The sequence below is a fragment of the Stegastes partitus genome, unplaced genomic scaffold (genome assembly GCF_000690725.1).
Source record: "Stegastes partitus isolate 25-593 unplaced genomic scaffold, Stegastes_partitus-1.0.2 Scaffold32, whole genome shotgun sequence".
NCBI lineage: Eukaryota > Metazoa > Chordata > Actinopteri > Pomacentridae > Stegastes > Stegastes partitus.
This window is the reverse complement of record NW_007577763.1, coordinates 2,777-29,357: the sequence shown is the minus strand read 5'-3', so window position 1 is coordinate 29,357 and position 26,581 is coordinate 2,777. Positions and strand designations below refer to the sequence as shown.

At 49.9% G+C, this 26,581-nt stretch overlaps 1 protein-coding gene across 1 annotated transcript; it reads right to left on the bottom strand.

Annotated features, from left to right (window-relative positions):
* Positions 1-496: 496 nt before the first annotated feature.
* ssh2a (slingshot protein phosphatase 2a) lies at positions 497-17,399 on the bottom strand. Its single transcript, XM_008299909.1, has 14 exons — positions 16,917-17,399; positions 10,578-10,690; positions 10,015-10,079; positions 9,730-9,851; positions 9,420-9,485; positions 9,226-9,291; positions 8,537-8,731; positions 5,617-5,710; positions 5,316-5,444; positions 5,115-5,161; positions 4,469-4,615; positions 4,178-4,378; positions 3,219-4,092; positions 497-2,663 (listed from the first exon to the last, which is right to left on the bottom strand). The coding sequence occupies exons 1-14, from the start codon at positions 17,042-17,044 to the stop codon at positions 1,047-1,049; spliced, it is 3,864 nt and encodes a 1,287-aa protein (XP_008298131.1). The 5' UTR covers positions 17,045-17,399; the 3' UTR covers positions 497-1,046.
* Between the last annotated feature and the right edge of the window lie 9,182 nt (positions 17,400-26,581).

The window sequence follows — 26,581 nt, the reverse complement described above, 5'->3', positions numbered from 1 at the left end:
ATCTAATTAGGTCGGATGTGGCCCCTGAGCTAAAATCAGTTTGACACCCCTGATCTATGGATGCACCATAACAAGCCAGATCCATGGACATCAAGCCTCTGAACACCTCCAACAGTCTTTTCCTCACCAGTCACAGCAGGTCTGGCAGCACCAGGTGGATCTAGACTACATCAGGTTTAATATTGTGGCTCATCAGTGGGTTTCTATCAACTATTAGGTGTCAGTTTTTGATGTTCACCATCTAAAAGTGGCACAATTTCACCACAGAAGGTCGTGTTTGTTAATTACACCAGCTGTAATCTACATATTTACTGTCAGGAATAGAACTCCTTCAGCTTCACCTGCCTTCATCACCTCCTGCTGCCTCCACACATGCTCCAAGCTGTGGGTCAGCTTGGCCAGCAGGTGGCAGCACATCCTTCTCTGGCTTATCTTTTCTCCTCCAGTGGGAACATGTGAGCTGAAGCACTCATACCAAACAGAAAAAAACGGTCACTGCAGTCAAAACAAACTCACCATATTTATTTACTGCTAAAGCAATTAATAAAAAATACAACAACATTTCAGCTTTGTCCTGGTTTAATTAAAAATCTGAATAAAGACATGTCTGTGCACTTTGAAAACAAAAACAGAGACAAGTCTACTGAGAACAGTGCAAAAGAATACTCCCCGGGTAAGAAACAGATCAACAAAAGAAAACCGAAACAGTAAAGTGCATGTTTTGAGAAAAAGCCCCTCTGGTTGTAGTTTCACAAACTGCAACAGGCAGCGAGGGTCACACTGAAAACACAGGGACACAGTCATATGGAGTGCAGACGCACCGCTTCAGTCTGTTTGGACATTCATATAACATCACTGTACAGATAAACCTGAACTCCAGTTGAGACAAACACATCCAGTGATTTACATGCAACACGGTCATCATTCACGTCTTACACACTACACGTACACGGACGTCTCCCCGCGGCTACACATTCACACACATCATGCAGCCTCTCACACGTGCACAGCTCCAGTCGTGTCCGTTCCAGTCCATTGCACTGAGGTTACATGGTATTGTATAGCACAGTGACGGCTCGCTGCTTTTTCTCAGCTTTCCGAGAGCGTCTCGACGAGTGTCCCCTCCCCGGCTGTCGGGCCAAAGACGCCACGCTGCCGTCTGGCTCCTCCCTCTCACCCGCGTCCTCCTTCGGGCAGCCATGAAGGGAGGTGGAGGAGGAGAAGGAGGGGCTGAGGGACGGAGGAGATGATGAGTCATCACACGTCTTTTCAACACAACAGTTCTGACTCAGCACTTTCTGCTTCTTCCAGGTGTCGTCCGGGTGGGACTGGGCCGGGGGGGAGGAGTCCTGGGAGCGCGAGGACGTGGTCCTGCTGGTCGGCCTCAGGTCCAGGTCGCTGAGGTCAGTGGCGGACAGCTCCAGACAGTCCAGTTTAGCCAGGGAGGCCGACCTCTTCATGAGAGAGGGAGGGGTGAGGCCTGCCTGGCGAATGCGAGCCTCCAGCTCCATGGCTCGGAGCCACCCTGGCGGCTGCACACAGCTCCTCCCCTCCTGCCTCTCTCTGAGCCGCTGCCCTACTTCCAGGCCCGCAGGGGTCTGCTCAGAACTGGCCCCTTTAAGATGTCCTGGCTCTGTGTCCATAGCGTCTCTCAGGCCCTGAGGCTGCCCCAGTTCTTGTCCTGGTCTGTCTGCCGTCTCCAGGCCGACGCCCTCGTGGAGGAAAGCCTGCAGCTCTCTGAGCGTCTGCTGAATCCGCTCCAGCTCCTGGCAGCCTCGGGCCAGCCTGCTCTGGGCGTCACAGCCGGGGCTGCAGCCCGAGTGTCCTCCCTGGGACCCGGAGCGCTGGCCTTCATCTGTGTCCGACTCCTGCACGGTCACCCCATCGAGGAGCACTGGGTCGGAACGGGCCTGGGGCTGCTGGTTCTGGCTGTGGAGCCGGCCCTGTGTTTGGGACCGGGCTGAGGTATCTGGGGATGGCTCTACTAGCTGACTAGCAGAGGCCAGTGATGACGTCACCATATGGCTATCTACAGGTGTGTGCACAGTGACAGGTATAGCACCAGAGACTTGGCTGATGTTGGGGGGAGGGGAGCGTGAAGGGTCTGGGAGGTTGTCGAGTCTTTGCAGCTCTGAGTGTGACCCTGTGAGCTTCTCTCCGTCTTTGGGTTTAGTGGGAACAGCCATGTTCTCTCCCTGAGTGATTCTTTGTTCTGAGGAGTGTTGAGGGGAGTGAAGGGGAGGAAGTTCAGCGGTCGGGGAGCCCAGAGGCAGCCTGACAGGAGCTTGCTCGCTGCTGGGGGAATGCAGCGGAGATCGCTGAGATGCTGCCAGTTCCAGCTCCTGCTTCAGCTTCTGCTCCAGCTGCTCGGTGGCCCGCCGCACGGAGCCGGCCGGCCAGTCGCAGGGCAGCATGGAGGGAGACGAAGGCTGCGAAGGTGGAGTTACAGAGGCGTGAGTGGCTTCACAAGACTCTGCCTCCTCCGGATGTTCCAGTCGGCTGAGAGAGGACGGAGGGAGCGAGGAGGAGGAGGATGGAGTGGACAGAGAGGAGGCGGGGTGGCAGATGGCTTCGATCTCAGTGACAATATGGCGGACCGATACTCCGTTGTCATGGTTAGCATGGTGGGTTCGGTCGGGGCTGGCTTCAGACGGCGGAGACGGCTGAGGGACAAAGAGAAACACATTTATTAGTCACGGTCTGGTGAAGCAGTCCCTGTGTTACAGGTACAGATGAATTACTTCACTGCTGGTGTTTGAGACTTTTAATATAGACAGATTGATAACGTTTATAACTACACATTATCCCACTGGACAGAGAATGAGGACTACTCTCTCGTCTTCCAGCAGGTGTCACTGTGTTTGATGCAGGTGTATCGACTCATCCAGTCACTAAGCTGCTGTTCTTGTAGACAAACAGTGAAGTTAGATTACAGCTTCAGCTCCATCCTGGTTCTGTTGACTGGTGCCTGTTCTGGTGGTCTGTTAAGTGTCCCTAAGGGCATCGTAGTCATGCAGAGGGCAGCTTTTCTGGAAGAATCTGCTGCTTCTCTTTCAAATCAAAAGATTTGGTGACTTTTTTGTAAACTAATTAATGAATGTTTTAGTTATTGAAGTAAATGGCTAATTAATCAACAAAGAAAAACCGTTTGACTGCCTGAAGTTATGGAGCTGAGCTATGATCTAAAGACAAGCTGAGGCAGCTGAGTGGGTCTCTACCTGACTCGGCCCATGTCCCTGCTCCTCCTCGTCATCATTGGCCTCCGTCTCTCCGTCCGTCGATGCAGGAGTCCGTTGCTCCGAAAGCGTTCGAGTGCGGCCGTCTTGGGCCAGGCCCAGAAACTTTTCCCTGGCGCTGAAGAAGTCGATGCTGTCGGTGCTGTGGTTGGACCAGCCGTCGGCCTCGCCGCGGCTGTCGAAGGCACTGCCAGTGTGTAGCTCACTGGGGTTGTTGTTGTGGTCGCTGGGAACCAGGGGCAGGACCAGGGGCGGGGGGTCGGGCTTGTCAGCTGGTGAATCTGATAACGACTGGTTCATCATGTCTGAGTCGCTGGATCCCAGAGTGAGAGGAGAGGTTTCTTCTGAGCTGCTTCTCTCAGGTAAACTGAGGGACAGCTGCACTCGTTTGCATCTGGCTGCTGGAGCAGATGAATGTGAGCCTCGGTGAGCGCGCTGGAGCTCCGGGGTGGGCGGTAGGATGTGGAGTGACGGTGGGGGGTGTGGCAGTGCCACAGGCACTGTGACAGCAACACTCGCTGAACTGTCCAGCCTTTCCTCTGGGATGACGGTGGCCGCCCGGGGTCTGGGGAGGGGGAACCGGACCTCCTGAACCGCCGACGGTGACACTCCGTTGGACAGGGCGTCACAGTCAGAGGTGTGTGTGCCGGTGGATCTGGCAGAGTCCTCAGGTCCAGCACCCAGCGCCTGCAGTACTGCCACGCCCAGGAAGTGGTGTAAGGAGGGGGAGGAGGTGTTGTTGTTGTGGGAGTCGGAGCGGCCCAACGAGTGAGACGACGGTTTACACAGCAGCTCCGGCCGCTCTGACAGGTCGCTGTCAGAGTGGGAGCGCCACAGCTTATTATGCCTCTGTTTGCTGTGGAAGACAAGAACCATCAGAGAGTTAGCTCCAAAACACTTTCGAAGGACAGTCCAGACGGGACAGAAGCTTGTCTACACACCTTGCCAGCAGAATTCCCTGATACTCCTCCAGCTGTTTCATGAAGGAGGGGTTTGGTTTGGTGACGGTCCGTCTCTCTTTCACATAGTCGAAGGCAGTGTCCAGGTCCCAGCCGTACTCCTTCATGGCGTAGGCGATCACCGTGGAGGCAGAGCGGCTCACGCCCATCTTACAGTGGACCAGACACTTGGCACCAGCTTTCCTAAGGACACACAGCAGAGAGGCGTTGTTGTCATAAAGAACCAACCTGAGACATAAGGACAGCTTCTGGTGTGTTGGTGCAAAAACCTACTTGGCTTTGGTGATGAACTTGTAGGTCTCGTTCCAGTACTCCAGCAGATTGGTGGCCTCCTCGTCGTACACTCTGATGTTGTGGTATTCAAACATCCCTGGGAAGAAGTTGTCTATCTCCCTGGTCACATTCAGGATGTAGCGCACTCTACAGAGTAGACAGGAAGAGGAGGGTCGCCGGAGTTCAATGCAAGCAACAAATATTCATTTTTATTTTATGAATTAATATTCAGACTTTCCAGACAACACAGAAAGTCACACATGATTGGCTAAGGCCCATCGGACACCAATGACTGCAGCCTCTTGCTACGATGAAGGGTGTAACTGTTTTTAAATAGCACAGCCTCAGAAGGTTTCAGGGTTCAGAGAGTAAAACGTGTATTTTAACTGTGATTAAATAAATGAATTCAGAAGCTGATGTTTAAAACCAGCACTCCAAAAAGCTGCTCAGTGGACCTCGTGTTCTCATCCCAGAAGTCATGAAGATAATTGAAGCCCTCATTTTAATTAACTTCAATGAGAAAGTATTGTTTATACACAAAGTGTGATCTCTCCATTTATTAAAACTGAGACACATCACTTTGAGTCAGAATGGTTGGCAGCGTTCATTAATTAACTTCAGAGTAACGGAGGGACTCATCTCTTACCCACTGTTCTGCAGCTCCTCCAGGTTGGAGGCGTTCCACTCAGAGCCCTGCAGATGGCACACATCCAGTCATTTCCATACAAAAAGACTACAAACGAGCCAAAACATATAAGCTACGGCATAAATGATGAGGAGGAATATTCTGACAAATGACGACTACGCCGTAACTGAACTCTGTGGTTCAGAGAGGACGGGTTCTTACCAGGTAGACATGTTCAAAGATTTCCGTGGGGCTGTCCATCTGGCCCAGGATGACAATCATCTCGTTGTCTATGAACTCTTTAAACTCCCTCAGGTTACACACCATCTGCATCTCCAGCTCCGTTCGGATCTGGGAAAGGACGAGCACAGTTCAGACAAGCACTAAGTCTGTCCGTGACTTCCTGGTTCATGTGGTGGTTACAACTTCAGGATGGGGAAAACTTCACTTTGTAGTTTGTGTATGAAGAAGAGTGAAAATCTGCATCCGCAAAACCCCGACAGAATGAGTGGCGGTTGCTCACCTCCTTGCAGGTGACGTTCTCCAGGTCTTTCTGCATCATGATCTCTCTGAGGCGCATCTTGATCAGCCTCTCTGTGCGCTCCCTCTCCGTCGGCCTGAATAAACACACAAACACCTTCATTTAAACACCTTCAACACATCTTCTTTTAGCCTAAAAAACACATTCTGGACACAAAGAACCACCTTCACAGTCACAGTAGCGACCCTTGCCTTCTGCTCATTGATTCATTTTCACTCTAGTCTCAATGAGATTACTTGTTCCACAAGAGAATCACCACTTTGTGTGATTCTCAGAAGCTGGAGGGAGAACAGAACGTCTGAGAGCGTGGCCCGTCGGCCATCCACAACAAAGTCCCCTTGTAGAGCGTTCCTGTTGTTGTGCCTGCCTCTGTTTCTAGCCACACTGGTGGGGGACGCATTTAGCCTTTAGATGTCACGCTGATGATGCCAGCAAGTGGCCTAATTATCTCTCTGGAGGGAAGAGCTCAGCTTGTCTCTGAGCTTCTCCTGCTCACGTTGTCTCATTACCTGTTGTTTTGCTGCTACCTGACTGGTCAGAGCGACAGTCCAAGCAGTCTCGGTCAGTGGCCACAGAACGAGGAAGTCGGGTGACCACAGGTGTGGAATCACACACTTACAGTCTCGGCTTGTTTATGTAAATGCTAAACGTCCCACTGACCTCCTGAGAATGAGTCCACAGGGCTGAGCTATGAAGAAAATTCACCAACATCCAGTAACACTTTAACCTCACAACAAGCCTTGACTTGTCCGCAGACGGCCTGAGGGAGGGACGGACCAGAAAATACACTGAAGAAAAGCTCCAGTGGTAAATGACGCCACAAGGAATAATGAGTACACAGAGAATGGAAATATTATGTTACTTCCTTGTACTGCGGAGAGATAAGCAGCCGACGGGAATTCACAGTAATCCCCATAAATCAGACTAACACCAAAGCATGCCGACGCTAAACATCCTGCTATCTCAAACCTTCACTGAGTGCTTACGCAGGGAAATAAGCTGCCATGTCAACAAACACTGGCGGGTCACGTGGCTGCGCCCTGAGCGGGAACACCAGCGGGCTTTATGGGTCTGGAGCTCGTAAACCGGCGTGACTCAAGGACAAACACGCCGACTGTAAATACGGTTTTTCTTAATTGTCCAGTGGAAAGCTGCTGTCTTGCTGCCTCCACCCTCCTCCACTCCCTCCATCGGGGCATCAGGTGGTGCCCTCACCTCCCTCTGTGACGGCCACCTGCTTCTGTCCACCGGCCTTCGTGGCGTCTGCTTTTCATTTTTCCACCAGTAAATCAGGCCAGCTACAGCCTCAGCTATTTTGGACACTTGAGGACCTCTGAAGTGTGTCTGAGAGACGCTCCAAATAGGTGGCGAGGCTCGTGACTCAGCAGCAGTGAGGGGAATTTCCCTGCTATTAGAAAAGACATAAATCCTGCAGCCTGTGTCGGTCCCAGAACTTTCTATGCCCCTTGTGGATCTGTTGACAGTTCGGTGTCACAGAGTACAAACCCGTGTATGTGTGAGCTGATGTTTCAGCCGCGCCTGCTTTTGCTTTTGTTTATGCCCGGCTGTGTTGCCTTGGAAGGTCAGAGACAGCATTTGACCCTCGGTCCAGAGTCCGGCTCTGCAGACTGATAGGTGCTGGAGAAACACGGTGGGCACGTGAGGAGAGGTTGAGAAACGCTGCCCTACAGAGCCTGAGTCTTATTTAGGAGCTGCCGTGGAACACCTCTGGCTTTCTCTGAATCTGTGACGCATGTAGGAGTATCTGTGTTGAGAGGTCAGAATCTTCTCTGTTGTGCATTGCTGGTTCCTCCACATGAGAGAAGGTATGTGGTCCTGTAGCCTGCATCATTCACATGCTGCTGAAGAGCACATGTCTGCTGCAGCGTACACTCCTTCACAACAGCTACAGCTCCCCTCACTTCTCATTTTAGAACACACTAGTTGAGAACTACAGTCCTTCCAGGGACATTTAGTATGTTCGGTCCAAAAGTGAACCAGAAACAGTGAGTATATAATCTGTGCCTCCAACCTTGTGGTGTAATTTCACCATCTTTACTTTCAATTTCTTAACTTGGTTATAATCAGGGATCATCACTGTACAACTGGTGACTAATAATAATAACGACTGACTTCACTCACTGACGTGTTCACATCCAGGATGCAAAGGTGACCAACCAAACAAACGTTTCCCCAGAATGTCAAATGAGTACGCAAATGATTTGTCAGAAGTTTGATCTGCCTCCATTCTGTGGCTCTCGTGCAGCCGACAGATAAGCACCAACCACAGCTGCAGAGCTCCTTTACTGCTGTTTCTTCTAATGTGACATGAACACATAACGGATTTACTTATTTTAATTATTCAGTCATAAACAAGAGTAGTGGATGCACACCTACATGCAGGGTAGAGCTATGATTAAAGGAAATTCAAGGTTATTTTTTATCCCAGCCACTTCGTCACAGACGAGGAACCGGTATTTTTGGAAAGGTCAGGTCATGCGGTTTCATCTGATATCTGTACACCTCGCTGCAGAAATACTTCAAGAGCAGCTCAACTGAGAGGACGGGACTGTGTGAGCGTCGGGCTCCAAGGGTTAATTACTCTTTACATCTGTTTCTGATTGCAAAAAGTTCATCATCAGGAAAAGGAAAGAAAAACAACTGCAGTGACTAAATATATTTCAGACGTAATATGGTATGTAGTTATGAAACAGGGTCTCTGGTGGATTTTCATTCAACACATCCCTGAACTTGAAAACATTTTCAGAGCAGTGGATTCACTCCACAGGAATTTTACACCACACATCAATGGGGCAGTGCTGACACACACACACACACACACACCATCAGCTCCAGATGTATCAGCTGTGGTACATCAGGAGGTCCTCTCTGCTCTACTCACAGGTCTGTGAAGAGGACGGGTGAGTTGGCACGGTGTGACTCCACATCCTGCATGGCGTTCCATTCGTTGATGCAGAACTGGTTGGATGAGACCCTGCTCTGGTAGTAGCTGACCCAGGTCAGGAACAGGCTGCCGGGGTAGTAGTTGTGGCAGCGAGCCACCTCACAGGCTTTGTGCAGCGACTGGAGGGCCGACCTGAAGGCAGACGGTTAAAGAAAGATTTACACCGGAGCAACCGCCTCCAACAAAAACGACACACACAGGCATTTAAATGAGGAAGAAATCAGGAGGAAGGTGGGATAAGATGGATAGAAAGTAAAAGAAAGATATGCAAGGAATAAGTTTAAAAAAACAAACAGGAGAAATATAAGCAGGGAGGTGGTTGATTAATGGAGTACAGGGGAAGAGAAAAGCTGAATGATTACAGCGACACAATGCAGAGCTACAGCTGCTGATGAATGGAGGCATCAGGGGATGTTAGAGGAAGAACGGGCAGAAGAAGAGCAGAGCAACAAAGGGACAGAATGAGGAAATGAAGAGGCAGCACTGGCATGAGAGAGCAGGAGATTAGGAAGAGACTGGAAGCAGAGAGATAATGAGGGAACAAAAGAAGGAAAACTAACAGATGAAAGGCTGGAGGTCACAGGGGTGCAATGGATCCAGTACTATAAGAGAGAAAGGCTGCTCACCACATGGCCTGGACCGACACCGGCTTGAAGACATGGACCCTGCTCACCGTGGACACACTAAAGCCACTGTGGAGACAGAAACACATCAGAGTGGGTTTCCAGAGACAGCTCACAGCTTCTCTCAGCACCAACAGCGTCAACAGCGAGTAAAGAAGTGAGCAGAGCAGTTAGAGGAAGTAGGTGTGGTGTCTTACCCGTCTCCATCCAAGTGGATCAGAGTGTCACTCCACAGAGGTAGAACCAGGCCCACCGTGCAGCAGCTGGCAGGAAGATCAACATGGTCAACAACACAGCAAAAGGCAGCGGTGCGACATCACACAGACCACAGGATGGATGGAAGGCCCAGTGGTGTGGACTACGTCACTGTGAACAGTTTTCACCACCAGCGACACCATCACCCTCACATTTAGCTTCCTCTGACTACATTAAAGCTGCAGTCTGAACGCTAAATGAAACACAACACCTGTGGTAATGCTGCTACAAGGCAGCGGCCTCGGTACCGACCTGTCAGAGGACACGAAGTCCATGCCGAGGACGATGCTCTCCTCCGTGTCCTGCCTGCCATTGGTGGAGACCACCACCATGTAGCGGGTCACCTGAGGGTATGCACTCTCCAGACGCACAGCCTGCAAGGACAGGAGACATTAGAGAGGTACGCGTGTTTGTTGTATGTTGTGTGTTGTTGTGTGTTTGTTGTGTGTTAGTGTATGTTTGTTGTGTGTTTGTTGTGTGTTGTTGTGTGTTTGTTGTGTGTTTGTTGTGTGTTTGATGTGTATGTGGGGTACTGACCAGCCGGATGGTGTCCTCTGGTCGCAGCACAGTGAACATGGTCTGGAGGTGTTTCTGGAGGTCACCTGGACAGAACAGGTAGAACAGTTGTGCTTAGTTCAGCTCCCTGACCAGAGGCTGACTCCTGGTATCATCTCCTACACATGGAACCCAACGCTAAATACATCGAAGTGAAGAAATCCTTTGTGTTAAACAAGGAAGGATGTTGGTTCTGTTTATAGCTACAAAGCCTTTCTTTTTCGATCCACTCGCCACCACAGATTTTTCTTGCATCTGTGACTTTTTTTCCATCATCCATCATCCAAAACTAAAATATTTCTGGCTTTCTTTTTTTTTTTTCTAACTCCAGCAAACAAGCTCCCCACCACGGAGCTTATCTGTGTTGTTATGAAACCGTTTGACTGAAGCTAACACCAGCTGTTGCCCATATTCCTATGGAGGAATGTCTTCTGGAAACACATGGTCCCATTTCATCTCAAGCTCTGAAGTTATGGCGCTCATCCCAGCCAATCAGGGAGGAGAGCCTCCCTGACGGACACGGAGCAGCATGTGCAGGTGTTTACCTGTGTGCTTGTTCCTGCGCTGGCTGATGCGAGGGGCAGCGTTCGGTGTGGGGCTGCTGCCTCTCGGGAGGAACAGGGCTGCACCTTTCACTGTGAGGAAACTCTCACTGATACTGGAGGGGAGAGAAAAGAAAACCAGACGTTAACAGAAACCTGAATGACTTCAGCCACGTTATCTCATAATATCTTGTCTTTGTGTAATTTCAGTAATTATTTATGTGCACTGCTTTTGTCATCACTTCCTTGCACATGCTGACCCCAACTTCTCATAACAACGGCCCGATGGGGACAAGGAATGGACGAATGTTGTCACGGCTCATGTCAGCGTCACAATGCTCCATTCAGCTCTGGTCTGCAGGCTCCAGATCAGAGCCGGCATAGCCATGCAAGCAAAACAAGAGCCGAGCCCCGATGTGAACTCAGAACACAATGTTCTCTGCTCCTCCACACAGCTGGATTACACACAGGCCTACAGCAACAGCTGCCAGTAGGGAGGGATGGGGGGAATGGGAGAGGACCGGGGGTCCGAGAGGGAAGACAGAGTGAGTCCTTGCCTCCACAGGGTTTGAGCAGAGATACGAGCCGGCCAGCCCGCTGCGCTCCACAGCAGGTCGCATTTAATGGGTTCTATTCCTCCAGAGACACCTAATCTCATTAACTGCATGGAGGAGGACGACACATAATAAACTGAGGTCAGCGCTTCAACAGTGGATGACTGGCCTTTTGTTGGACTCTCACAGTGGCACACTAACCTAAGTCACACCAGCAGAAGAGCTGGAGACCTACTTCTGACAGCCACGGGACCACTACACCCTGACCCGAATGAGGCCCAGCAACACATGTAGCACTGGAACAGCCAACGCTCGGCTCTTTATGCAGCACATGTGCTGGATGCAGAGAGCACCAAGCGCTGCTGTGACCAAAACTGTCCCCTTTAAAAGTTTAATTAAGTCTGAAGAAGCTCTTGCGGACCAGGGATAAATTAATCACAGAAACAAAAACACAGCGTCTGTACCGACTTTGCAGGTTCTGTCAGAGCTGAGCGCTCCAGTCAGGCTGCAGCTGACAGGCTTTCCAGGAACAGGTCTGTGTGCAGCCACAGCTGTGGCACCCAGCCAGATGTGGGTCCTAAAGGAAAACGAACGTCTAGAGAAACCCTGTGTTGCTACTTCAAGCTTCTTTATCTTTTCAAATATGAAATATTGTACACAGGGCATTAGCTTGACAAAAGTTAATGCTTCATAAGAGATCAGATGTAGTGAATATGTGTGAAGGTTTAAGCTCACAGCATTCTGTCCAAAACAAAACAAGTGTTGCTAGTGATTTAGGGAGTTGCCCAACCTGACCTGCTAAAAATAGGAGTGTTTTGAGCCTCCAGGGCCAGAAACCAAGACAAGGAACTGACGAAAACACACACACACACACAATGAGGATCACTGGGGTTAACTAGCGCTGGATGACGACATCAAAGCTTTTGAATGACGCAGACATTTTGGCGATGCACTTGTTTGGATGTAAACCCTTTGGCTCAGCAGCAGGCTGCCCGTCTACACTCCATGAACCTACCGTCCACAGTTCAGCAGCTTCTACAGTTTCACACTCAAAACACGTCTGGTGCTGCCTGTCATCCCAGCTTCCTGTCCCCCATTCTGTCTGTAACTTCATCTCTCTGTCCTCCCATCATCCGACTGTCCTTCCTGAGTTTTGCTGATGCCACAGATGAACCAGGAACACCGACAGCAGGGCCATGGGAGAGAACAGCAGCCTTGTGCTGAGCTCATTTCCCATCACCCACCCGCCCCTGACCCAGCTGTTTCCTCTCACTCTCCCCTCTGCTGCTTCCTCCTTTCTGCATTTCTCACAACTTTGTCCTACTTTTGTTTTCCGTCCTCCTGCTCGGTGAGCGCTGCATCGCGTCCCGCTGTGCTCACACACTGATGCACTGGACTTGGCAGTGACCATGTATAGCAGTGCTACTGTACAATGTCATCTGTAATGCAACACTGCTGCTCTCCCTGAGAATCCCGCCTGGAGGGCAGCGCACGTGCATCCATGCAAACATGCACTTTTACTCCTGCACGCAGACACACAGAGAGAGTAATGTAAGCCTGACGGTTAGAGGTGGGGGCTGTGAGCGACTTTCAAATACAGTTTCTAAAAATACAGTAGTCCTTTAAAAGTGTCAGCTATTGATAGACTGCATTCATAAGAGCACGTCTGCTTACTGTACGGAGCAGAGCAGCGCCCAGGAGCCTACACGGCTGTGAACACTGGCTTCAGGAGACGTATAGAGGAATGGCTATGTAGCGGCATGATAACACTGACACACAGGCAGCATCATCACCCAGCGGATCACAAAAGAGCTGCACAAACACTCGTCAATTCATCAGCAGGAAACGATTTGCTTCTTGGTCATTAATTTGAGTCATTTTTAAAATCTGGTTTCAGTTTCACAGATATGAGACTTTAGTGATTTTCATGCCATACATGACAGTACACAGAAGATCTCAGGAAACGATATCCAGTGTGTTATTTTATGGTGTTTACATAAAAAACTTTAGTCAATTAATCGAGAGAATAATCCAAAGATTATTGGGGGTTTGTTGTGGCGCTATTTCACATGTAAACAATATATTTTAACCGATCCTTGAATGTCTGCAGCAGTGAGACCGTCTTACGGTGTCAGCATGGTCTACTGGGGCAACACCAGCGGACGGAGCTGATCACAGCCGATACACCTGCAATGTAATAACGCACCATCAGAGAGCAGGAACAGCCAGACGCACTGCATGAGGTGTGTGTTGTGTCAGTGTAAAGTCCAAACAAGAAAGGTTACCAAACGGTGTCACGGCAGCTGGAAAAGTTCACGTCCAGCTGATCTAAGGGTAAAAATATACACACAGAAGGACAAAGCAAGCAGGAGCATGGAAGGAGGACAAGCAGCTCGATTACATCCGACTCCACGGAGTGTAAATGAGGAGTGGGCTGTGAAAGATGGAAGATAAAGAAGACCCAGTCAGAGTGTTAGAGGGTGGGCAGGGTCGTTGCTTGGGGCTTTATGGCTGCAGCGAGGCAGCAGGTACTTGTTAGGGCAACAGTCACAGACACAATCCTCCCTATGTAAGGACCCCTCAGCAGGGTGGGCAGATAGCTGGGTGACCCTCCTCCAGCCTGTGCCCATATTAGTCACTCTCGGCAGCAGAGTGGGATAAATATAGGGCCGTGCTCTGTGCGGGCCAGGCCCTGCTAAGGCCTTGTCAGCTTGCACCCGAGACAGAAACAGGCCACGATAAAGACAGCCAGCGAGCTGGAGTGTCTGCAGCGACAGACTGATGAGCAGGGACAGAACCAGTTGGTGGAGGACCTGCTGGTCCAGCGCAGCCACAGACCTCAGAGTGGGTCTGGCTGTGGACCGGTGTTGCACGCTCCACATGTTATTCCCAGCTGAACAGTTTAACCAAAGCACAAAAACAAGTTCCAGATCATCCATCACTACAAAACAGATGGTTGGGGCGAAGCTGGAAACCACGAAAGCAGCAGATGTGGGCTGAAGAGGCAGAGACAGAGGAGGCAGAACCAGGTCCAACTGAACAGGCTTCTGTCCGGGCCTGCACGCCTTTAACCGGCCGTCCAGACCCATTGCTGTCCTTCGTATGTTTGTGAGTGAGCGCTACAAGGTTTGCTGCAGTTTCTGTGCTTATCCAGTGTGCAGGCAGTCAGGAAACACACCTGGGCAGGCTGCAGCGCTATTCTAAGACCGATTCAGATTACAGCTAACTTACAGTGAGACAAACTGCAGGACGGAGGAACCTAAATAGACTTTCTTCATGTTGGTCAAATGAGGTGATGAAGAGCACAGCTGGAAGCAACCAGGACTGAATCAGAGCTTCTACACCCACTTTGATAACATGGAGCAATAAAGCGGTTCACGTTTGTGTGTTGTACTTCACAACACGTGGATCTGGACATCCACCTGTTTATGAGCAGCTTCCTGGTCACAGGTTGAGCTGTAAAACACCAAGCAGCTCTACTCTAGTCTGGCTTCTTGTGCTCTACTGGAGCTAATTCCATCAACTTAAACGACGTTATGGATGTTGTGTGACTGTCGATGCATCACAAGCACAAGCTGTGACCTACATCCTGCCGCTCATGTCCCTGTTCAGCTGCTGAAGTTGCTCACACGGTCACGTTTCAGTCTTATCTGTTTTCTTTGGAACACATATGCAGCGCAAGACAGGGGTTTGCTGGCATTTCTAAAGCTGCTGGGACGACTACGGGTAACACTTTAGCTCCAGCGACAACCTCCAGGCCTATAATCACTCATAGAGGAGTAAACACACACATTCAGTCTGTACACATGAAACACACCAGGTTGTTGTTGTTGATGCTGTCCACCCAGAACAATACCAGGGAGGGGTGATAACGACAATCAAACAGCCTCGTGCCGTGTTTTCAACAAAACCAGGAAGTGAGAGGAGTCCCACATCTGTTGCTGTTTACTAGACACGCGACGGCCAGAACACACCGAGTGACTCTCGCAACACGTTCCCATAAAGCATCCTTGTGCAAACTCACATTAACAAGAACTATTTCCTTGAAGCCTGGGTGCAGCCCTCATAAAGGCTAAATGTTGGGTTTACTCAATAACCTCACCACACAATCACGTGTTTGTGAAACTGCTGCTAAACAATGCAATCAGGCTGCGTGGTGTCCAGAGACGGCTGCAGGCTGGTTCTCCTCTACAGACGACCTGACAGCAGCCAAACACACACGCTGGAAATCATACAACCACTTTGTGAACAATTGGTTCATGCTGACTTCACCAGCTTTTAATCCAGTAGCAGTAATTCCTGCATTGATTTTTTTTCTTCCCAAACTTGCTAAGCTTATCAGAGTTTGGAAACACTGGAACAGACTAAACTGTGATCTGAAGGGCAGACTTGTCTTCAGCACATGTACGAGTCGGCTAAAGCCTTTTACATCTCACTCGCAAAACAGCCTCCACCTCAGTGTGCTTGATGTCTGCCGACACACACACAGAGTACAGACACGGTGGATGATGGGAACTCCTGACACACCAACAAGACGGTCTCTGAATTAGTCCAATTTATCCAGAACACAGAGTGGTGCTGGTCTGCTGACCTCACAGGAAACGGGGGCAAAACTAACCGCTTTGTGACTTTGAGGCATGTTATGTGATCAGCAACCAGATTTCCAGTGCAGTCCATTACTGGGTCACCAGAACACCAACTGGACTGCTCTGTCTTGGTCCTATTCTAAGTGTCAGCCAAGTGGATGTAGGCCAGTTTGGGTCTGTCTCCAAGAAGGATTATCTAACAGTGAGTCACAGACCTCCAACACCAGCTTCAGTGGAGATAAATCATTAGACGCCACATCTGTTATACCAAAGTACAGAAACCTTAAAGACATTACACTGTCTGTCTCCATGAAAAATGACCTTTACTGCGTATATAAAACAAAAAAACATGATGCGACACATGTTGCTTACTGTTCCTCCTCTTCAGCCTCATGTAGGTTACCGTCCTGGAGGTCTGAAAGTTAAATTCCAATGTATCTACTGTCATCACAGCAAACCGCCACGTGCTCAAACCAACAACATCCCAGCCCTGGACAAACAGAGGAGGAAGGAAAAAGGTTTCCTCTGCTGGTTGACCTGGGGACCAGCTGATGGAGTCTGTGCTCAGCCCAGCAGCAGGAGGAGCGTCTCTGTGGCGGAGTCTAACCTGTGGAGCAGGTGGGATGACTCACGCCACATGTACAGCATATGTCTTAGTAAGGTCAACAGCGAGCACAGAGATGAGCAAGGCTCTGCTACGTCACCAGGAAACCACCACATACGAGCCTGAGGTTGCAAAACTATTGCAAAAGCACCAGCTGACTCAGTGTGAGAGTATGTCACAGAGACACCAGCACCGGCCAGGATGTCGGCTCACAGAGACTCATCCAGGCCACGTTTGAACGCTGCTCCAACAGGAAGGTTTTATAGTTTCACAGGTTATCTCATCTCTGGAAGTGAAGCTGTGCTCAAGTGTCAAGAGGGTTCATTTAGATATAGACCCTCCTTATAATGATCTATGTATGTATGTTTAATCTATCTATAATCTATCTATCTATAATCTATAAACTATCTAATGTATCGCAGCCTTCTGCTCCAAAACCCTCCAGTTCCCCACAGCCCACTCACAGCTGGTTAATCCATCTATATCTATATATATATAATCTATAATCTATCTATCTATCCAAAATCTAGAATATATAATCTATAACCTGTCACTACCCTTATGTCCACAACCCTCTAGGTCCCCACAGCTCACTCACAGCTGGTTGATCTGGTTCCGGGACTCCACGGTGTCGTGGCTGAAGTCGGGAACCATCTTGGCCCCGCAGCACGAGCAGAAGCTGACCGCCGACGAGCCGCCGGAGCCGGACACTGTTCCGAGGGTCATGCCGGCGGGCTGGGGGGAGCGCGGAGCCTCGGCGGCGGGGGGCAGGTGTTGGTCCGAGGAGAACTTCTACGTCCCTCCGGTCATGTGCTCCTCATGGCGGGGAGGCGGACGGAGCGGCTCAGGTCGGGACGAGAGGAAGAGGCGAAGTAGTCCCGGGACTAAAACACGAGTTAAAGGACGGACGCGTCCAGACGGAGCCGGTGTTCTGGATCAGTGGGTCGTCAGCTGGTTCTGGTCCTGGCCATGGCTCTAGTCAGCCGAGGAGAGTCCCGGTTAGAACACAGCTCTGTACCTGTACATCCCGGTTCGACACACAGATCCTCACCGAGTACCGAACCGACACTTGTGACTTCAGTCAAACTCTCAGCGGAGACAGAGGAGGAGGAGGAGGAGGAGGGATGAAGGAGGAGCTGGAGGAGGAGACACGTGTTGTTGGGAAGCGTGGGGGCCACTGAGGGCTGCAGGGAGGGCCGACACGAAGAGCAGCTCTGCAGCGACCACAGTCTTTACAGACGTGCAACAGCAGCTGGCTGAGGCCGGGTTGTCCTCTCACCAGGAACCGAGCTGCTGGTCACCAGCTGGCCACTGCCAGGCCCCATATGGTTGCCCACAGCAGTAGTACAGTAGTGCAGGTGAGTGTGAACCAGCAGCTGACGGAGCGTCCTCCTGCAGCAGGTCAACAGGAGAAGGCTCCTCATGAAGCTGCTGAGTCCAGCCACACGGCTTCTTGGTTGGGCAGTGTGGAGGCTCCACCGGCCTCCTCTCCACCGGCCTCTCCACTGGCCTCCTCTCACACCCCAGGCCTGTGGTGGGTTACATAAGGGCGAACACAATGAGAACCAGACTGAGCAGCGTGGAGGTGAAGCAGAGTGGGCCAGCGCTCCTCCACATGGAGCTGAGTGGGATATCCAGTGATTCTCCTGCTGTGAGACGGGCCCAGTGCTGGGCCCATTTATAGCCAATAAACATTTTATACTCCACTGGCGCTATCATGCAGGGTCCTCGTCAGCTGACAACAATTTGAAAAACACCGTAAAACTGCAGCCCCCTCATATTCACACCAGCCAGCGCCCAGAACCCTGAACTAGAACATGTGCAGCAGAGAGCTCCTCTGAAGCTTGGCTGTGTTTACAGACGTCCTGGTTCTGTGACGGCGCTCCAGCAGGGCGGGTATCGATAGCAGCTTATCTCACAAACAGCGCACTATTAGGGAAGCTGTTATACAACACATATTTGGCTCCGTGATCACAAACTTTCCAGCGCCGGTGCTATTTAATGCTATCTGCACACAGTTCTCATGTTCTCCTTCTGATGGGAGGAGACACCAGACTGTAATCACTCTGACATGTATTCTAGTGGTGATATGAGTTACATGTCAGTGGGAATCTTCATCATTGTGCTTCAGTCTGAACTAAACCAGCCCGTTCTCTGAGGTCCAGGCTGTGATGTGGAGGCCTCGGCAGCATTCAGACCATGTCAGCTGCTGCAGCTGTGGTGATGCTGGTGAACTGTTCCTGTGAGGCTGAGGAGCATCTCTGCATCCTCTCCTCATCACACTGATGTTCTGTTATGGAATCTGTAGTCCACTTCTAACAGTTTTATCTTATTAAAAAAAATAAATAAATCAGCTAAAAACAACTAAATCCAAACTCTGCAGGAGGTGAATTCTATCAAATCACAAGTTCAGCAAAGCTTCAAACACAACTTGAGTCTAGTTTCCTCAACAGCCAACGGTAGCCAGTTTGGACTTTATCCAGTACAACAACTAACTGATTAGTAATCAACAATTAAATTAATCAGCAACTATTTGAGTGTCAGTTAATGGATCTGAGTATTTTATTTAATAATAGTAATAATAATTAAAAAAAGAAAAGAAAAGTCTGAATTCTCTGTTTGCAGCTTCTTAAACGTGGATATTTTCCTCCTCCATGACAGTAACCTGAAGGTTCTGGTTGTGACAGAACCAGACGCTTCAGAACGTCCTCCCGGGTTTCTGGCAAACACTGATCAACATGTCTCAGCCATTCTTTAGACCAAACAACTCTGTTACAGAGAAATTATCCACAACCAAACTAGCCGTCCATAACACGTGTTCTACTCAGTAAATCAACAGACTGATGTTTTCATATTGATGCTGATCGATGGGTTTGTTTTCAAAACTGATCAAACTCACATCCATGAATGGCTCATCTGAACTGAGTCCTGATGCAGAGACTTCAAACATCAACACAACGCCCTGGAGGTGTTTCTCTAAACAATGAATGCTCTAAACAATGAATGCTGCACCAAAAAACTCTCCCTCATTTCAGGGTTAACAGACTCAGAGTTTTCACTAAACCTGCTTTGTGAAACAGACCCCTGGACATTTCTAAGGAGATATAGTGCAGCAGCCCACAGCGTGTCCATGTTGTAACGCTCCACACGTGTTCTGCCGACAGCTAAACTGGTTGCATCACATCCAGGAGGAACAGACCGACACCTGTGCTCGGCTCCGTCTCGCCTTCCCCCCGACACCAGATCACTCCACTCTGCTGCTCCGTCCTGTGGTTCTGTTCAGAGTCACCAGATTTACCAGCTCTCAGTAGAAGCTCATTTGTCTGTGGGCTGTAACCTGAGAGCATGTTGTGGCGTTTGGAGCCCTGGACAAGTTGCGCAATGGTCTTCTGCAGCATGCTTTCTTTGTCACTTTGAGGAAACGGGCAGACACGAGAGGCCAGCGGGTCGCCGGCGCTGGAGACGGGCTACCGTCCTGCATCAGGATGCACCAGGTCACTGGAGCTTCTGGAGCTGCTGACAGCCACACTGCAGTCAGATGAACACAAACACTCATCTTCCATTTTTAAATGTCGTTTCTGAAGGTGATCGACTTGTAGCAGCGGCCAAACACACATTAAAATACTGAAGTACAGGCTGGGCTACAACGCCTCTAGTTCAAATGTTTGCTCCTAACTTTGGAGACCGAGGAGCCTCTGAACAGGCAGATAAGAAGACAAAGATTGACTTGTTGGCCAAAGAAGTCTGCTTACAGCAACCCAGACAAACCGCAGCTAGGAAGACCGGCTGAGATCCATGTGTTGTTGTGTTTCGGACCGTATATCTGAGTGTAGCTGTGCTGTCTGTATATCTGATACACTGATCATCCCCATGTAGCTCAGAGCTACACATGCTGTGTTTTCATAAAGGTAACTCTGCTGCATCTGCTCTTCATTTATGAGCTACACTCATTCTTCAGTTGTTTGTTATATCACATCATGAACTTTGCCATTAGACCTAATCACAACACGACTGATCAAGCATCCATTTAATCCCTCAGCACCTGCGTATTTCTTGTACATGTATTAGATATTCTTGCGGCTCACCGTCACTAAGCCCTGCTGTCCTGTGTCCTGTCAACCATCCTTAGATTCCTTCATTACTTGCAACATTAGATCATTTAGGATTAAATCTCCACTACAATTAAAGAAACAATCACAGTGTCACACTTTGTGCACCAACAGCTTATGAATGAAATGCTGAATGTATGGGCGTGTGACCTACATACAGCGCGCTGTTAGCGGTGGGAACCTGACACATATCTGTGAATGCAGTCACCTATGTAGGGCAGGGAGAGCTCCGAGCGTCAGCAGCAGGTATACAGGAGGAGGACAGGCAGCAGGTGAGGGCTCTAGCGTTGGGTGTAAACCCACAGAGCATGTCTCCACATGAGGAGTGTGTGTTCGCGGAGCTTGCCCTTGGCTCTTTGTCGTTACTGCATCTTGCCCGTCTTGTTCTGATAGCAGGCTCATTAAATTCTTGGCCTGATGAACCTGCTCGGCCTGTGTGCACCTGGATCAGTGCTGCTGTACGAGTCCATAACACAAACACCAAACAGGAAGAGACTTGTGGGACGAATGGGTTCACCTAGTCGGCTGTCACAGCGCATTAGGTTAGTGTGCTGGGATGATTGGGTAAGTCTTCTGCACACCAAAGTGAATTCTACAGCCTGTTAAACAAGATGAAGTAACTCACAGTGCTTTTTGTGAAAGCCAACAGCCGACTCGATAACAGAAACTCTACCTCTCACCAGACAATACAATGACCTGTGTTCACTCTGTACAGGAAATGCTGCTCAGTACGCACACAATGGACAGACAAGGTCAGGGCAGGCTGAACAACAGCTCTCTGTCTCAGCCTGCTTTTGACTTCAACAGACACTATGCACTGACCCAGCTCCTGCTAAGGCAGTGTGGTGCTGCTACATGTTGTGTTTCACAAGCAAACAGGGAGAAAGAGCTGCTGCAGGTGTTTTACCACAGCAAACCTTCTGCACCTTGGTTCTCTAGATAGGACAGGTGCAAGATTAAGTAGTGTTAAAGCAAATAAAGCAGTGAGTGATGTGGAGTTTGGTTTGTTCTCATAGTGGTCCTTACACTGAACATTACACAACCAGGTGACACAGCTGCAGGTGTGCACAGGGCTTAGGGTGAATAAATATTTACCAATCAAATGTGTGAAAGGTGCTCTTCAAGAAGCTAAACATGAACACTGACAGAGCGAGCTTCAGTCCTGTGATCCAGTGATCCAGCTTCGACAGCTCTGTGGTGATGTGTTATTGCTACAGAAGCTCATCAGAAGAGCAGGAAGCAGAACAAATTCATCATCTGCGTTCACCACCTAAAGACTCACTTAGAACAAAATGAAAACCTTTCAGATTTTGGTTTCATAACTCTGCACAGAAAAGAAACAAGTTTTTCCACCACTGTCCTTGACAGTCAGTGTCAGTCCTCAGGCAGCAGTGTGTAGCAGAGGTTCATTATTGCACTGCAGCAGTGTTATCCTTCATTGGTGAGGCGCAGGAGGTGGAGACAGCTGTTGGTGTCTATGTGAAAGAGAGAACAAGAGCCAGAGATACTGTGGGAGTCAGTGAATAGTCAGCTGAATGAAGTGACAGAGAAAAGAGACAAAAACTCTGGAGAAGAGCAAGAAATCAAGCTGGAGAGAAAACCCTGCTGCACTGCAGACGTTCCCCTCAGCCTCAGCGGCCTCCACGATGTGCCTGAATCCATACGAGGGGTGGGGGCTTAGCGGGACCCTGCTCTTATGTAACACACATCAGGGTCAGTCAGCCGGGCCTGGGCTGCACCCGGCACGTCTGCAGAGTGGGTCCAGAACGGCAGCTAACAGAGCCAAACGGCGCAATATAACATCAGAGTGTGTGTGTGTGATTGTGTGTGTGTGTGTGTGTGTGTGTGTGTGTGTGTGCACGCTCATCCGTGGGTAGAACTTCAGCAGCTGCTCTGACTTATTACCTAACAGATAATTGGGACCACATGTCATTATGGGGTGTGTGCAAGGCAGGAGTGATGTCATCATGTTTCAGTTTTCAGATATATATGACAAACACCAAAACCTTTTCTACCATGTTCCATGACGGGGGGAGCTCCACCCGACTCCAGCCTAACAACACCGTCTTATCAATCACACACTGAGGTTATGGCTTTATGGTTTGTGTGGGATTTTGATATTGCTGCTGGCAGTACAGATGCCCCGTGTTCATGTTAGTTCACGTGTTGTTGACCCAGAGATCAGAAACTTCTCTTTCAGGGATATTCGGTTGAATGCTAGGTGGTGCAGGAAGCTTCTATGGAAGACTGGCACTGCTTATCAAGTCTAGTGATCATCTCAAGGTCTTGTGTGTGCTAGAAGAACACTCGTGTGTCTGGCTCAGAAAGTGGCTGAGATCCACACACCGCCGTGCACATGCCTCCTGAACATGTTCATGCTCTGCACAGGACGGGGGAAGAGGGGTCGGGGAGGAAGAAGAGCAGAAATCTGGCCCACTGTGACGAATTCAACATCAGCAATGTTTCTCCAGAACTCCCGACTCCTCCATCAACATGCAGCTGGTTGAGATGCTGCTGAAAACTGATAACTCGACTTTTTGAGCCAGAAGAAGATTTCTCAGGCCTGACCGTTAGTGCTCAGCGTCCTGCTAGGACTGAAGGCTGTGACCCTCCTCACTGCAGACCAGTGGGAGCCTGAGCTGCTGTTTTCAGATGTGTCTGATTTTGCCAGGCAGAGTCTCACAGGGCTCGCGGAGTGTGAAAGGGTCCAAGACACGCATGAATGAAATCTGAGTGATCCTGGGCCTGGGCCAGAGTCTAAAGGTGGAGAAAAAGAAAATGACGCAGCTGCAGGAGTTCAGTCTCCGTCTGTTGAAATCGCTGCACTGCTTTTAGCGGTTAAAGCTGAGACAACACCGGTCCAGAGCAGCAGGTATCTGGTTCAGACTCGACTCATCATCATCATCTGTCGGTGTGTTGGGTGCTCTGATCAAATGTCCTTCAACCTGTCTTATCTGTCCTCCTGACAGGAAGATGTCTCGCTCAGACCAGAGCCTCTTAGGACATGAAGTGTCCGTCTGAAGCTGAGCTCAGCTGGAGCACATCTGCAGCATGAAACAGAACACAGCAATAACAAGAACAGACTTAAAAATATGACTTATTACTCATAAAAGCCTGACTCAGACAGACGAGTCAGACTGAGTTTAGATTAGCCTACAAGCCCCACTACAGGTTGATGCTCCACTCCCTCTCCAGTGATGGTGTCTCCGTGGGCAGACTAGTGTCGGGAGAAGCTTTACTGTGATAAAGGACTGGGTGAGTCCAAGGTGGTCTTCTGTGCACTCAGGTCAACAATAGCTGGATATAGGAGAGACAACGTACAGCTCTCGTCTTGTGCTCACTGAGGAAAGTGAGCTTCACTCCAGCTCTGAAAGGGCCTTGGCAAAGGATTAAACAGGACAAGAGCCACCTGAGTCATCTAAACAACAGGACAATAACAGCGGTGACGTCTCTTATGAAGATACGTCAACAGCTAATGATTGACTCCACCACAGCCATTAGAGCAGAATCATGCAAATCCAAAGCAGCAGTGACATCAGGGGAAGGCCACATATTGAAAAAAAAGCACCAACAAAGAGCCTTTGTGTTTCTGCCTGACAAACAGGAGTCTATTTTTAAACCTGTTTCACAAAGTTGTTCAGACTGTATTGAACACAGTGAAATTTACTGTGTTTCACAAGCAATGAGCAATAAAAAAATATATGTGAATACGTTCCTGACTTAGAATAAATGATTTTCTCTGTGTTTTAACAGGTGAGTAGTCTGTCAGTTAGTTTTAGAGGGAATCTGACCTACACCTGGATGACAGTCAACAGGTTACAGTCTGGAATAAACAGGAACAGTTTCAGCAGATTCATATCGACTCAAGACTAGAGAAAGTCTGTTTTTATTTATTTCTTCCGTACGTTGGCCTCTAACAGATCAAGTAAAGAGTTGTGTGCTGTGTGTTCAGCAGCTGTTAGCAGAAGCCTCAGCGCTGGTGGATACACATGAACAGTGATGTGCTGTCTCCCCCTAGTGGCCCGACTCCCAGCCTACACTGTGCACAGATGAATGGAGGGTGTGAAAGGAGGAGCTGCTGCAGAGTTACCTCCTGGGCTGGGAGCGCCGGTCGTCCTCACCACTCCCCGACTCCTAGAGAGGCACACAGAAGCCACAAAACGTTATGAGAACATTTATTCAACACTTGCATTCACACCAGCAGGAAGCATTTCAGAGACAACACTGTGCATCACACTGTCCAAAGGGCCTGTGTGGCTATCTGCATCAGTCCATTCATCCTAACAAGTAATAACGTGTTGCTGGACCGGCTGGCAGCCAGGGCGTCTGCATTAACCCTCTCATCGGTGGCCAGGCAGGGCCAGCGTGGTGTTTTAGGTGAGCTCAGAGTAGGAAGCAGGGATAAGGCTGAAGCAGACGAGTGCCCCTCCACCCTCCGTCTGTCTCTTCCCAAAATGCAATCATCCTCCCCCACCACTGAGACCAACAGAGTTTGCCATGCACAGTTTTAATCCCAGCCTGTTTCTGTAATCCCTCCAAACTTTCTCTTTGGCATCAATCTGTCATCCTGTTACATCCACGCAGTGAGGATGGTCACGCTCAGACGCTGGACGACAGAAGAGACGCTGGTGAACGCTGATGATGGACAATGATGGATGAGGAAGGAAGCAGTAGGTTGGGTCAGAAGCTGGAGGAGGACTGGTGGTGTTGTCTTCTGTTCCTGAGTCCTTTAGCTCAGACATGATGAGGCCTCACCAGCAGACAGACAGCCGTCCTCCACACAGACCATAAGACAGGAGACACAGAGGTCCATGTAGAAGTCCTACACACACACACACACACACATATGCACACACACACACACATATGCACACACACACACCTGACAAACCGCTTTGCTCAGCAGGTTCAGAAGACGTGATACCAGCGCACCATTAAACCTGCAGAGCCTCACATGCTGCTGGTGTGTGTCGGGGTCGTATGCCTCCCATTCGTGTTTATAACAACAGACCATAATAAGACGGTCATGGCTGGGTGCGAGCTCGTCTCCATGGTTACCATGCACAGATGTGTAGGAGCGGTCGTACAGCCAATGGAAGCGGGGGATGGCGTGTGCTGCTAGGCAGATTAGTGTCTCCAGCGTAGGGAGGCTACTCCCCGCTGGGCTGGGGGAAGGATGCGGGTCGTATCAGCATCGGGTCAGTACACTGGAACCGGTGAAACCAATTTACCCAAGTGCTGATAACACGCTCAGAAAGAGCTTATCACACACATGCACAAGTGGAAGTGGCATTCCAGCAGTGGACCTTGTGACTGCTCATCTCTGTTTGAGGGCTGGTGGACGGTCACTACTCCACACAGGGCTCTGCTACCCGTCCTCTCCTGGTTCTGGCCCGTTCCTCCCTCAGACATCTCACACAGCTCACATGACTGCTCCCATCACAGGGCTCTGCTACCCGTCCACTCCTGGTTCTGCCCCGTTCCTCCCTCAGACATCTCACACAGCTCACATGGCTGCTCCGTCAGGAAACGGTCTCATGACAAGCAGCTGGTGGCCTCAGCTGAGATCGCTGCCTCAAAGCTACAACGCTGGGTCTCAGAACACATCAGCTCAGATCAGAATTCATGTGGACTGTTTCTTTGATCCGATACACAGCTGTCAGATCTTAACGATGGGTCCAAATCCCATCACGTGATGAACACTGCAGAGGTTTAATGATGGCATTAGCTGGGTTTTTTATCAGATGGCGCAAATAACACACTATTTTAACTTTCTCACACTCCCTTAGCCCAGACTGGACCTCCAGTCACTACCAGCACCAGATGTCTGTAGAGCCTCTGGTGGTTTGTTCTTCAGGTTCTTCAGGCTTGGTACCTGCAGCATCCTGGCTGCATGTATCTCAGCTCTCCTCCAGCTGGTGTTGGGCCTCAGGTGTGTCTCTAACGTCCAGCCAGCACCAGCACTAGAACCAGCACCAGAACCAGTCCCTGTAAAGGGCAGCTGATCCCAGCCATGGGGGGGCTGGGTCTTATCTCGGAGCCACAGCACCAGAACACCTCCATCCAGAGGAGATAGCAGGACAGCAGCTCCGTTGTAACAGCGGTTCTGCTGTGGGTCACTCCCCAGGATGTCTGGTTCGGTTCTGTGTTCTGG

Bases quoted from the DNA above. Each gene is read 5' to 3' on its own strand.
- ssh2a (XM_008299909.1), bottom strand. From the start codon at position 17,044: ATGACCCTCGGAACAGTGTCCGGCTCCGGCGGCTCGTCGGCGGTCAGC. The intron at 9,486-9,729 runs GTCGGTACCGAG...TCTTCCTGCCAG, and splicing joins GACTTCGTGTCCTCTGACAG to CTGCTGCACGGTGGGCCTGG. The intron at 4,616-5,114 runs GTAAGAGATGAG...TCTACTCTGTAG, and splicing joins GAGGAGCTGCAGAACAGTGG to AGTGCGCTACATCCTGAATG.